At 43.3% G+C, this 13,218-nt stretch overlaps 2 protein-coding genes across 7 annotated transcripts; one reads left to right on the top strand and one right to left on the bottom strand.

Moving 5' to 3' along the window:
- Nucleotides 1-904: 904 nt before the first annotated feature.
- Nucleotides 905-3,335, top strand: C1GALT1C1 (C1GALT1 specific chaperone 1). 6 transcript variants are annotated; one of them, XM_014886469.2, is made up of 2 exons: nt 905-1,011; nt 1,961-3,335. In XM_014886469.2, the coding sequence occupies exon 2, from the start codon at nt 1,966-1,968 to the stop codon at nt 2,920-2,922; it is 957 nt and encodes a 318-aa protein (XP_014741955.1). In that variant the 5' UTR covers nt 905-1,011; nt 1,961-1,965; the 3' UTR covers nt 2,923-3,335. The 6 variants fall into 6 exon arrangements, with proteins under 6 accessions (XP_014741955.1, XP_014741963.1, XP_088029317.1 ...); XM_014886477.2 differs by lacking the exon at nt 905-1,011 and adding an exon at nt 1,296-1,360; XM_088173191.1 differs by lacking the exon at nt 905-1,011 and adding an exon at nt 1,362-1,432.
- A 1,708-nt stretch (nt 3,336-5,043) lies between these two features.
- On the bottom strand, nt 5,044-12,196 carry MCTS1 (MCTS1 re-initiation and release factor). The gene is made up of 6 exons (XM_014886488.2): nt 12,003-12,196; nt 11,241-11,393; nt 10,448-10,545; nt 9,272-9,405; nt 8,190-8,257; nt 5,044-6,124 (listed from the first exon to the last, which is right to left on the bottom strand). Exons 1-6 carry the CDS (start codon nt 12,011-12,013, stop codon nt 6,043-6,045), a joined length of 546 nt encoding a protein of 181 aa, XP_014741974.1. The 5' UTR covers nt 12,014-12,196; the 3' UTR covers nt 5,044-6,042.
- Between the last annotated feature and the right edge of the window lie 1,022 nt (nt 12,197-13,218).

Raw genomic sequence — 13,218 nt, 5'->3', positions numbered from 1 at the left:
ACCTATCCTAATCACTAACTTATCCTAATAACTGTGTTGGCTTAAGGGTACAGTTTAATCAGCTAACAAAGAGACAGAACATTCAAAACCTCTTTGCTTTTTTTTTTCCAAGAGGGAGGTAGAAAAAGGGAGCAAACTGTTGTTCTGTGATGCTCATTCAAGTCAGGTGTCAACTCCAAGTTCATGAGAGTTGATATGTAGAAAGAGATTCTGACAATCTGAAGATCAGAAAAATTATCACTGAAGGCAAGAAAAAATTATATTAGTTGAAAATAAGGGGTTTTTTTGTGTATTCTAAATATTAACTAACTTTGTATATGTTGTGCTCTCTGCCGGGGAGGTGGAGGAACAAGTGAAATGTACCATACTTTAAGCACAGTTTATTGGATTGGTTAGGAAATTTATGGCAGTATCTCTGGGATTTGACCCTGGATATAACTGAGACACTGATATATTTGATATATATTTGATCCTAGATATACTTGGATATATGGGATTTGATCTTGGATACAGTTTAAGGCCAGTTCTGCCTTTGCTTTACTATTCTGTCCCCATTCATATATCTTCTCATTTAAAAGCAGAGTGCTGAGAAGTTGAACTTTTCTTGCAAGATACGGGTTGAGATGCAGATTGAGCTCTGGGTGGGAGTCCGAGGCGAGTTCTGCCAACCTTTGGGATAACAAAGGGCATAAATAAAGATGAGTTATTCCAGCCAGGTGAATGGAAACAGAAACATAGCAGGAGCCAGGAACTGCCGATCTTTTTGGATAACAAAGGAGCCGAGGACGGGTGCCAGTGAGGTGGAGGGACACAGAAAGAGGGAGCATGGGCAGAGGACTGAGCAGGGACAGGGAGGGGACACTGTGACGAGATTAAACCCAGGCGTTGTTTAATTGGGATCCTCCTCGGAGACACTAGCTCGAGCTGTTTATGTGTTGCTGTGCCGGGAATAAATCCCTTTATGAGACGAGACATCTGAGACTCAGCTGTGGGGAACCTGCGGTCGAACCGGTGAGGAAAACTGGTCTGAGTGTGTGGGGAGCCAAGCGAGGGACACGTCGTGTCACTGGAGCCGCCGTGAAGAGGCTTCTGTCCCAGCAGCAACTGTCTGTGGCGCTGGGAGCCAGGGATCTCGTGAACGCTCAGACCGGGAAATTTCTTGCGCTTGGCACAGCAGGGCCCGCGGGGCTCTGAGGGGAACGAACCCCTGAGGGGAGCGCGCGGGGCGGCCGGGGCCGTGAGGGCGGCAGGGCCGCGCGCGCACCGCCAGGCGGCGCCCCCGCCCCGCCGAGCGCGCGGAGCCCGGGGCGGCCGCGCGGCGCTTCCGGCGGCGCAGGAAGGGGCGGGGCGCGCGGCGCTGGTGAGCGGCGGGAGGGGCGGTGCTGCCGGGGCCGCGGGTCGGGGAGCCCGGGGAGCTGCGGCGGGAGCGGCGGTGCTGCTGGGGCCGCGGGTCGGGGAACCCGGGGAGCTGCGGCGGGAACGGCGGTACTGCCGGGGCCGCGGGTCGGAGAGCCCGGGGAGCTGCGGCGGGAGTGGCGGTACTGCCGGGGCCGCGGGTCGGGGAGCTACGGCGCCTCCGGCACCGAGCGCCGTGGAGCGGGTCAGGCGTGAGCCGGGCTCCAGGAGGTATTCCCGGGAAACGCCGCGGCGCGCGGGCCGCGATGTGGCCGCGACAGCGCCCAAGCCCGTCCCGCTGCCTCTCGGTGCTGCGGGCGAGGAGGCGCCGGGGCCCTGCGGGCACGGCAGCCAAGAGGGGCCGAGGCACAGGGTTCGTGTCGTAGCGTTACCGAGAGCCGCGACGGGAACCTGGATGTCGCCGCTGCTTTCACCAGCCTTGTCCTGGTGCGGGAGATAAGGGAACTGCAGCTAGGGTTAGAAATTGAGGACTGCATTAGAACCATATGGAACTCGCGCTAGTGCATTTATTCCTTTAAGTTCTTACAGTGCGTCTCTTTTCTAGGGAAAATGATTTCTGAAAGCAGCTCCTTCATCAAGGGTGTGGTGCTTGGAGGAGCCTTCTGCATGTTGGTTACGCTCCTCGGACACATTAAGGTGGGCCATGGGACCAAAGCACATCACCATGAGCATCACCACATCCAGGCTCCCAACAAGGAAGATGTCTTAAACCTTTCAGAAGGTGAACGTGTGGAGCTTAGTAAAAGCATCCATGTTTACTGTATCATCCTTGTCAAACCAAAAGATCTGGGGCACTGGGCTGCAGCAAGGGAGACCTGGAGCAAGCACTGCGACAAGGCAGAATTCTACAGCTCGGAAAATGTCAAAGTGTTCGATTCTGTTGCCGTCAACGCAAATGATATGTGGGTGATGATGCGGAAAGCATACAAGATAGCGTATGAACGCTATAAGGATGAATTCAGCTGGTTCTTCCTTGCATATCCAACAACATTTGCTATAATTGAAAATCTCAAGTATTTCTTACTAAAAAAAGACCCCTCACAGCCTTTTTACATAGGTCACACTGTGAAATCTGGTGACCTTGAGTATGTAGATGGTGAGGGAGGAATTGTTTTAAGTATTGAGTCACTAAGACGACTCTCCCGTGTTCTTGGAGACCCTGACAAGTGTCCAGAGCAAGGAGGAATGATTTGGAAACTCGCAGAGGACAAACAGCTGGCAATGTGCCTGAAGTACACCGGCGTGTTTGCCGAAAACGCCGAAGATTCAGAAGGGAAAGACGTCTTTAACACTAAACCCGTCGGGGCCCTCATTAAGGAGGCCATGTCCACTCACCCGCAGCAGGTGGTGGACGGCTGCTGCTCCGACATGGCCATCACCTTCAGCGGGCTGGCCCCCAACCACATGCACGTGATGATGTACGGGGTGTACAGGCTCAGGCCCTACGGCCACTCGTACAGTGATGCCCTGGTCTTCCTGCCCCCACCAGGCTCGGACAATGACTGATGTGTCCTCAGGGAAGGCCTGCAACCGTGGAGTCAGCTCTCCTCACAGCACACAGTTGTACTGACACATTCTGGTACTGGTGTACAGGTTTTTTTGCACACTGAGGATTAGTAAAGCTCTTAATTTTGAAAGTGGAAGGAGAATTTTTTCTAAATCTTTTATAAAGAAATGCTTCTGGCTTTTGCCGGTGCTGGAATGAAATGATAAAAAGATGTTAATGTTTATTATAAAAGGAGATTAAATTTATAGGGGGGGTTTCTACATGTAAATATTTATTAATGAAAACTCAAATTAACTTTAACAGATATATTTTTGCAAGACTTTGATTATTTCAGTTCGTCCAGGCATTGCTGGAATGTCTTTATATCTTTCTAGGATGTACCAATAAAACTGACTACAGATTCAGTCTCAAAGACTGTAATTTTAAGCTATTTCTTTTACACTGAACTACACAATAGCTTGAGCTTATACAACACCTGCCACCTCATGTGCAGCCTTCTAACAGCAGGAAGCTGTTAGGAGGTGACAAGAAATCTTGAAACGAAGTAATATCAAGTGCCCTTTGGACTACTGCTTCTAAGCAGACAAAAGAAAAAGATAAACTGTATTTGAATATGTATTGACATGGTCAAGGAGTCTGTTAGCACAAGATGAATTGCTGATTTAAAATTTCACTCCATCTATAAGCATGTTAGAATAAAGGTTTAGCATTGTTTTTGCTCCTGTTAGTGGGTGCTAATAGTGTTTACAAGGAAGAAGTTGGTTAATTGTCAGTACAATTTGGTGTTTGATTTGGAGTTGATTTTTTTTACAGTAAAGTGCACTCAGTTTTACACAAGTTCCTGGGTCACACTCCTGTCCATTCACAGCACGTGCAGACAAAGAGTGCTTCAGTACTTTATTTAGAATTCACTGACCTGACATGGGTGTTTCAAGACTTCAGGAAGGTACTACATCCATCTGTTACATCTAGGACTATCACAGGCTTTGTTGGTACTATGATATTCATAAAACATGGGAGCAGACTGTGTTATCTCGTCTTTAATCAATCAGTTGTAACACCCTACCCTGAGCTGCAAGTGGGCAGGTGGGGAAGTGAAACAGCTGCTTCAGAGGTGATGAGACTATCTACATCTTGGGGTTTTTTAAGCATCAGGTTTTTGACAAGAAAGGTAAAACAACTGCTCAGACTCTCATACAAGCTCCCACAGCTCAGCTGCTTTTTGAAAGGTGACACAAGATGCACCTTCTCATCCTCCCTGTCAGTCAGAGCTCAGCTGACAGCAACATAAACATACACGATTACTGCCAAAACCTAGGTAAAACTTGTACCTTTGACGTTTTCCTAAACTGGTCTGTAAATTAAGCCTGATTTGAATTGTATCTTCTTACAGAATAACACAGCTGCAAAAACTTTGACAAAACCAGATAAAGAAAGGAGAACTTTCATTTCAGTGTTTCTGATTATTAAAAACAGTTCTGACCCCCTGCAGCAACAGCAGTCATAGAATGAGAATTCCAACAAGAAAAAAAATCTTATTTGTCACAGATCTGAGGTGCCGTGGGACAACAGGAAGAGATAAGATGGAAGGGTAAAAAGCAAACCACAAAAGGCAAGACTAGCTCATTTTACACCAAAAAAACCCCACAAAAAACTAAAAACAAAAAACACCTTAGGCATAGTACTAACCAGAAATCAGTACATTTACAGTGAAATCTTAAGGAAGCACAGAAATGTTCACCAGCATTCTGAAGGTCTGAGGTGTGATCAGAACTTTTTCTGCCACACTGCTTAAAATCTTTTCTTCCTACATTGATAGTTTCAGATGTACCCTGTCATTTTCAGAAGTACAGTCTTGTAAATAATTCTACCGACTTTAAAAGCAGCATTTATTAGGCAATACATTCCTTCTGCCATGTCTTAACTTTGCTTTAGAATCAAATGGAGAACACATTAGCTACTATCATCTGTAAAGGTCCAGTGTGGGGAGACCAGGCCTGCAGAACTGCACCAAGACAGGGCACTGGCACACGAAGTTACCCTCTGCTGTTGTAAAATGCATGCGTTAGAATGAAGAATAAATGTGTTGAAATATTAATAAATGCTTCCAGAGACAGTTATGAGTGGTAGACCTTAAAAGTTTCCTTAATTTATTACAGTATTCAATTTTTCCATAGACATAGCTTTGGGTATGCTGAACAAAGGATTGGGTTACCCAGACAGACACACAGTGCTCCTGAACCCATTCTGTAGCTGTATGGAGACATGTGGCAGTGTGCACAAGCTGAGAACTCTTCAAATTCCACCTGAAAAAGTTGTTCCTGGCTATACTGAAAAACATGTTTTGCTGTCATGCCTTTATTTAACAGTGATTTTGTTTCTGCTCCTAAAATAAGGCAGCACACAGGGAATAGAGAGCGTCAGGCACCAGGGTGGCACACACTTCACTGGGACTGTGCCCACCATTACTACAAACTCCACTAGAAGGAGAGCAGTATCAAAGTGTTGGCAGGTAGAAATCTGAACATACATACAGTCTTCAGATATGAGCCACCATAAAAATTTCTAATCCACATATCAGTCTGAGTTCATAAATCCTATACAGATAAATGCATATTAAAAAGAGAAAATCCTTACGTAAAATGAAATTAATGCTCTTAATAAGTTAAAAAATGTCAAAAAACTGATTCCTCCACATTCAAGTAACTAGGTAGACTAACAAGATGTCAATCAGAAGAAAAAAATCTGAAATGCTTCAGAGGTTTTATAAACCGTATTTATATTTCACACACACTTTGTATTACTCTTAGAAGAGCACAAAAATGTAAACATTTCTTGGCTTTTTCTTCCTTTCCATTTGAAATAGTCTACTCCATGCAGAATCTTTCATCAAATATCTTCAGACAGTGAAGAATTCAGGTTTAAGACAAAGCAAAATGACTGCAATAAAAAGAAATCTAGAAAACTATTGTAGCCTAACAGTACTTTTGCATTTGATTTATTTAGCATAGCCACAGAACAAAATAATTTGTACATTCAGTCACATTAAAAACAAGGAATTACAAAGCAGTCCACATTTAATCTAAGTGCATTCCTTTGGAGTAACAGTTCCTGTTGTTTCACTTATATGTCTTCATATGCCAAAGGCCATCATTTAAATAGTGGATATTTTCAATACCAATCCCTTTGTTGACCTTCTCACTGTAGGAGGAAAAACATATAGTATTAGCTAGGTTAAATAAAAGCACTACAAAATATATTATTTCAAGTAGAAACTGCAACATTTTTCAACTGGAAGGGGAAAGCTATCAGCCATAAAGTCATTATCCTCCACAGCACGTGGACAAGAAACAATATTTGTTATTACATGTGTCCACATTGCTGACTGATAAGAGGGCAATATTTGCCTTCCACTTGAATTTTCAACAGCTTTCCACAGTATTTTTACTACTTCCTTGTGAGACACAGTTCTTCAGAAAACACTTCTGCTACTTTTCTTAGTTTTACCATTTCTCTATCAAAGTAGCACAGCGGTTGTGAGCCTTCATCTCCCAGCACAGGATGTGGTACAAGACGACTGGAATGTGGAATCTAAAAGTTCTGGTTCCAAGTGTGCCACTGACACAATCAAATACAGGTGAGCTGCCTCACTTCTAGCTGCAGGTCATCTCCCCACTTAATAAAGAATTAAAAATGCTAAATTTATGTGCCAAGGACTTGCAGCATGTTACAGACATGCTATCCTCTATAGTACTGACTATCTTTTAAGTCACGTCTTCCTTTAAAAATTACTGGTTTGTGTCTGCATTGAATGTGTTTAGTTAAAAAAATGAACTTGTTTTGCCACAATAAACAAGACAAATCTCTTTCTGGGAGTGAGAACAAATTTTATGCCCCTGGAGAATATAATTTACTCTATTTACAGCAAGTGTTCTATTACTTAAAAAACCTGTCCAAAAGTAATCAGGAAGGAAAATGCTGCTAACACAATATTAACACATTATATGTAGTAATCACACCAAGAGATTGAAATTCCACTGCCTAAATCAGAAAACTGTCGCACAAAAAAGCAGCAAATAAGCTGCAGAGAGGAGTATAATTTCATTTTCCTCTCCAGTTCACGTTGCTTCTCATAGGAACAGGATATTCAGCTGCAAGGCTGGTGGATTTGAAGTTAGGTATACAAAGGACCTTGGTGTGCAATGATCTCAGTGTGTCAGTGCTCTCTTAGGACTGGGACACAAGTAGCTTTTCTTTCCTCTTACTCTCAGAGTCTTTTGAAGCACCACAAAGAACCCTGAAGAATGTAATTCCTCAACAGCTACAGCAGGTCCAAATCCAGGTTTCTGCAGTCCCACTCTATCCCTGTCCTCTAAGACATTCCCACCTCTCTGCTTCATGCTACCATTACAGCTTAGGACAGGCTTCTGCTGAGAATTAACCGCATAAAAAAGAGTGACTTATTTTCACCAAAAAAGCTTCCTCACTGCCACAAGTGCCAGATGGGTCTGGAAACCAACACAGCCCAAACCTGCTGGGTACACCTCACATCCTGCAGGACATTAACAGAACTCAAAATGACAAACTGATTTAGCTACTTATAATTTAGCACTATCTGAAAGCCAAGAACTACTAACATCTATTTCCATTTTTATATCTCTTTTCTTCTCAAGTAGTTTTCAGTTTGTCCCTGAGCAGATCCCTAAATTTCACAAGAGGCTCAGCTAAGTTAGTCAGCACATCAAGCAGGAATGCTGCATGTGGGTACACTCAAAAGGAAAAGAGCAGGCCACTGAGAAAAAAAAGCCTAGACAGGCAACCAAGCTCCAGCAGGACTTGAGTCTCTGCTGTCCCTGCAGACAAAAATCTCTTCAATGTTTTCAATCCTCTGTATCCAAATTGCATCTCTTGCCTAGTCCAGGTAGTAAGTACTTGAAAAAGTATGTTTTTGCTCAACAAGATCTTTGAGAAAGTATGATCAGAGCACTAGAAATACTAATATTCAGTAGTACTAGTAATGTTTTGTCTTAAAATCCATATTCACATGAAAAGAACTATTTTGATTCCCAATAAGGACAGAAGACATTCCCTGCCTCCTTTTCTTTCCCTCAATACCAGTCAACAAAATGAAATCTTACAAACTCTCTACTTGAACAACACATGCTGCAACAGAAATGCAGTAACCTCGACAGTGGTGCTTATACTCCAAACTAACATAAGGATAATAACATGGGACAGGTTATATTTCAGCTTTTAAAACACTTACATGTCCTCAGCTGACATCTTCATTACTCCCACACATAATGCATGTTGTTTTCCCTCTGCCATTATTGCCTACAAATTATTGCTAAGGAAAACAGAATTCCTTTTAAACTATTTCAGAAAAGTAAAAGCAGTATGAAGAAGTTATTTCCAGAAACACTTTCAAAAGCTAGTGTTGAACTTTTAACCTTTTAGTAATTCTAGAGCTCCAGCTCTTAAAGATTAGCAAAACAATGCACTGAATTTAACAACTGAATCAGTGTGAAGAACAAAGCATGTATTTGTGAACTTGGAACAGCAATTACAGAAAAAAAAATGTCCCAGTGCTACATTTCTTTCTTTGTGCCTCACAGAGAGATGAGAGTCTCTGCCTTTCTGCAACAAAACAGCACATGTTCGTGGGGCCATTTTAGATTCCAAGGCACAGCAGAACCGAGACACCAATTTAAAAACCACAAGTACTAAAATCACATGTGTCCTTTTCAGAGCTTAGCAACACGTGATGTTAACTGCTGATCTTTTCCTATAGCATCTAACTAACAACAAAAGCAGCACAGCTCGGTTTTATAAATGCTGTATTTGTTCAGGGTTCTTTTCTCAGTAATAGTGAATTAGCATACTTTCCTCATTTTACATATGCTAACTTCATCAGGCACATAGAGTAAGTCCTGACTGTAGTAAGGTTGATCCTAAACATCTTTCCTAATTCCCTAGGAACGGGAGAGAATTCTTCTGAAGGGAATACGAGATTGACTAAGGAGTCAGGGGACAAATTACACTGCACCTCATCTACTTTTACCATTCTACATAAAATCACTAAGGAGCTCCACTTACCAATGAGATAAATGGAACAGCCACCCACCCAACAGTACAGCAGGAATAGTTGTGTGGTTTGGAACATGCAGTAAGTGAAAAAACATGAACTATTTTAACCTTGCAAAGCAATATCTAAACCTCTGCAGCTCATTTCTGATTACTAGGTACTTCATGACATCCAAAGTAATACAGATAATAATCAACTGAAACACAAGAACAGAAATTTAACTCATCTCACAATGAGTAATAATTCATAGTTAAGAAGGATACAACAACAGTGTCAACAGCAGCAGGGTAAAGCTTTGCTCCAGGAGACGTCAGGCCAGGGCACATTATATTAGCTCCACTCAGGACAAATTTAATGGCACCTTTATCAACCTGCTGATGCGGGAGAATAAATGGGTCTAGGAGGGGAAAGATACAGCATTGCAATTAATACAGCACCATGACAACATGAATAGCTCATTATCAAGTGAGTTTAAATTAAATATAGTGTCCTGCAAGGGTAGGACGTATGAGAAACAATTACCAGAGCTCCAGCTGGGTGGTACCATCCCAAAAGGACACAGGTACTGTCCTCCCAGACCACATCGTTTATGGGAGAACCAAAGGTAACCCAGCACTTCAGGCTATGGCTCCTGCACACCCACAGACTCACAGACTGAGCAACAATTTTCCCCTAGGGAAAACAACCACCCAAGTGCCCATCCCAAGAGATCTTAAAGCCAAGGGGTCTTAAATCCCGCAAACTCCATGTACTCTTACAAATTACTCCAACATGAAAGAAAAGCAGTTTAACGTTAACAGAACAAAAAAAAGGCAAACATGGACAAAATTCATGAAAGCTGTCAGCTCTCCCAGCCATCCTTCAAGTGCAGGCATCTTCTTGAAATATTTCCAACGCTGAGATCTGACTGAATAACATTTTTGGGATCCCAAAGAGGGTAACACAATTAAGCAGAAGAGCAAGAAAAAAACTGCAAGAGTAGATTGTGAAAAGAAAAAAGCATACAGCATAAGTTCCTACAGGAGACAGACACTACATCATTAAACTCAGGAAGACAGAATATTTTTCTAGTAAGAACTTAAAAGTATTTGTAAAACCAGACTTGAAAGAAAAAAGATAGGGACCAATAATAGCAAATACGTATCTCTGTCCCAGGGGAGCCTCTCAAGATTTTTTACAGAGCTTTGCACAATTTAATTCTTACTTATCAAAGTTCAGATTGCTTAACATATAGCATAGAAGCAATTAACATAGACATGCGAAATAGAAAATTAATAAATTCCTGTAAAGAAAGTACACTGTATCTTTAAGATCTATTCTGGAATATGCATATGCATGGAGTATATGGAATGGAAACTTTTTAATTTGGTTCTAGAGATGTCCTGTAGAATCCACTGTCACCCTTCTCTTCCCAGCACGAACACCCACAGGAAACTTACATTTGTGAAGCAACCTTAGCGTTGGGTAAAAAATCCCTTCTCTTTGCCTGAAGAACAGCAACTCCCCATTCACAGTGAGGATTTCTATATGTTCATGACTGCAAGATTAAAAAAAAAATCCAAAAGATACTTAACCCTTCTATAGTTTAAACACAGTATTTTACTTTATGGGGTCTGGTCTATCTTAGCATCTGAGAACAAAAATGGTCAACTAGCAACAAAATTTAAAAATATTATCTTTTTGTATGACTTGTTCTTCAGCAGTGGTCTCCTGTTCACTTCTTCGCTTTAAGAAAAAAGAAACCTACTGACCAAATACATAAACTGTATTTCTTTGGCATTGCTTTTTGAATGCAATAAAAAGAGTGAATAAGGAGAAGAACTCAGCAAAAATGTACTACCCTCTATTTAGAAAAAGAGAAAATAATCAAGATGCAATCCCAAAAATAGTACAAAATGTTACTGACAGAAATCAAAACAATTCTGAGCTTCCATGTCCATAAAGCTGAATGATTCCCTTCAACAACAGGCTGATTCTTGGAGAGACCCTAAGTATACTGCACATTAACTACGAGGCAGAATTTTTAAGTTCCTCAAGCATCCTACTAGCACATGCCTTTAAAGCACAGTGAGTACATGCCAACTTTCTAATTTGGCCGTAACACGGACTACTAGCTCTTAAGAGACGATGGATGCCTATCAAAAGTGCTAGGTTTATCTAATGTACAAAGTAAAAATACAAAGGAAGCAATCTTAGCACCTTGAAAGCAAAGTTTAAGAGAAAGATACTTACCATCTCACTATTTTGACTGGATCTTTCTTTGGCATGATTTGGTTTAGCCATGGTTCAATAACAGGAAATTGGTCTATCAGCTGATTCTTGATACCTTTAATAACTGAAGTCTTCAGCTGGATACAGTTTGATACATTCTCCTTTTCATCAAATCTGTCAAGTGAAAGTATTTTAGAAATGAACAATTTGCTGCACAAAATATGCATTTTCCAGCAGCTGTCTTCAGAAATGTTTATAAATTCACTGTAAAAGTCTAATAGCATATCGACTGTCCAACTTTCAAAGGCAGGATTTCACGAGGCTTAAATCTATCTCCTGGGAACACTGGGCTGGGGGAAGGTACGGGGCTCCCCCTTAGTAGCCTGTCTTCATCCCTAAACTTCTTGAACGGCCACAAAACACGTGTTTAGTCACACAGATAAACCTTGGCACACAGTGCTATTTTATTCAATTTCAAGAGTACTTCGCTAGTAACACAAACACCCACAGCCCTGTTCCGATGCAAATCCTTCACGTCCACCAGAGAAATACGAACGGCGCTTTCTACCACCCGAAGTTGGGACAAGTTAATGACTCAGCTCCACTTAACGAGTGAGTGCCCAAGGCAAAGCCGAGGGCTGCGGGCGGCGCTGCCCGAGGAGGCCTCGGGGCCGCTCCCGCCAGCGCAGCGCCGAGCCCGGGGCTGAGGGGGCGCCGGGCCCGCCCGGCCCCTTCCCTTCTCCTCCCCCTCGCCTCCCCCGTCCCCAGCCCGGCCACACTCACTTCTTGAACATCCTGCGGGCGGGAGGCGCCGGGCGGGGAGGCCGGGGCCGGCGGGCGGGCGGGCACCCACAGCCTCGGCGCTGCTCACACGCGGCTCCGGCCGGGCCGTCCCTCGCTCCGCGCCCGCCGGAAGCGCCGCTCCATCACCGCGGAACGGGCGGGGCCAGCCGGCAGCGCGGCGTGCGCCGAGGCCGTGCCTGCGCCCGCCTCTTCGGCATCCTCTGCTGCCCACCCGCTGCCCCTTGCACAACAGCGGCGTTATTGGGCTTGCACAACAACCAGGTGCTTGGTACTTACAGGCACGGCGCTGTTTCCCCAGGTAATATATCGCTTTTCGGTAAAATAAGAAGAGCAAAGTGCGCTAATAGTTACCGATACCATTTAAACACAAAATGCGTTTAACTGGAAAAACCACAGCCATCTTCAAACTAGCAGAGCAGAAGCTATCTGAACTTTCATCAAATAATACTTCGCCATACAAGCAACCACATTTTTAAAAACTATAATAAAAATTTATCATATTCTACCTCAAATGATAGAAACACAAGGTAAGTGTCTACCCTTCTTGAAAAAGACAGCACATCTCACTGAAGTAACCTGAGCCACTGGTTTCATACCTGCCTAAAAGAGCAAGATTAGGCCCAAATTTTCAAAAATTGCCTTTGTCAAAAGGGAGGTCTTACCTCTATGCTTCTACTACCTTAAAGCAGTTGGACCACTGGTTCCCTTCAGGGCTGAGCTAACCTTGAGTCTGATCTCAATTTCTCCATCTTCTCTTCCAAATCCTTTTTGCTGGGGTAGCTGCAGACTTCAGGGCCAGGTAACTGCTCAGCCAGTCTAAACGTGCTTGTACATAGGATTTTTGAAGAAGGCTCCAAGGACAGGCTGGACTTCATAAACACAGCTCTCAGTGTTACTGTTCAGCCTCAACACCAAAAAGCTAGAGACATTTGCTCTGGTCGCAGGGTCACTTTTAAGTACCAAAATTTTAAAAGCATGGTACCTGGACAAGACTGACAAAGCAAGGGGAACATCCAGCAACTACCCTGACAGACACCACCCCACAGGATCACATGCTAAATAGAAAGGGCTTAGGATTTCACCCCCCATAAGTTTCAGTAGGAAGAGGAGGGTAATGGACCTGGCTTTCTCCTGGATCCCCAGAACTTTAACTTGCCTCCGCCTGCTCTCGCATATCCAAAAGCTGAATATTCTA

This window comes from Sturnus vulgaris, chromosome 14 (genome assembly GCF_052056855.1).
Source record: "Sturnus vulgaris isolate bStuVul1 chromosome 14, bStuVul1.hap1, whole genome shotgun sequence".
Taxonomy (NCBI): Eukaryota; Metazoa; Chordata; class Aves; order Passeriformes; family Sturnidae; genus Sturnus; species Sturnus vulgaris.
This window is presented reverse-complemented; position numbering and strand designations above follow the sequence as displayed.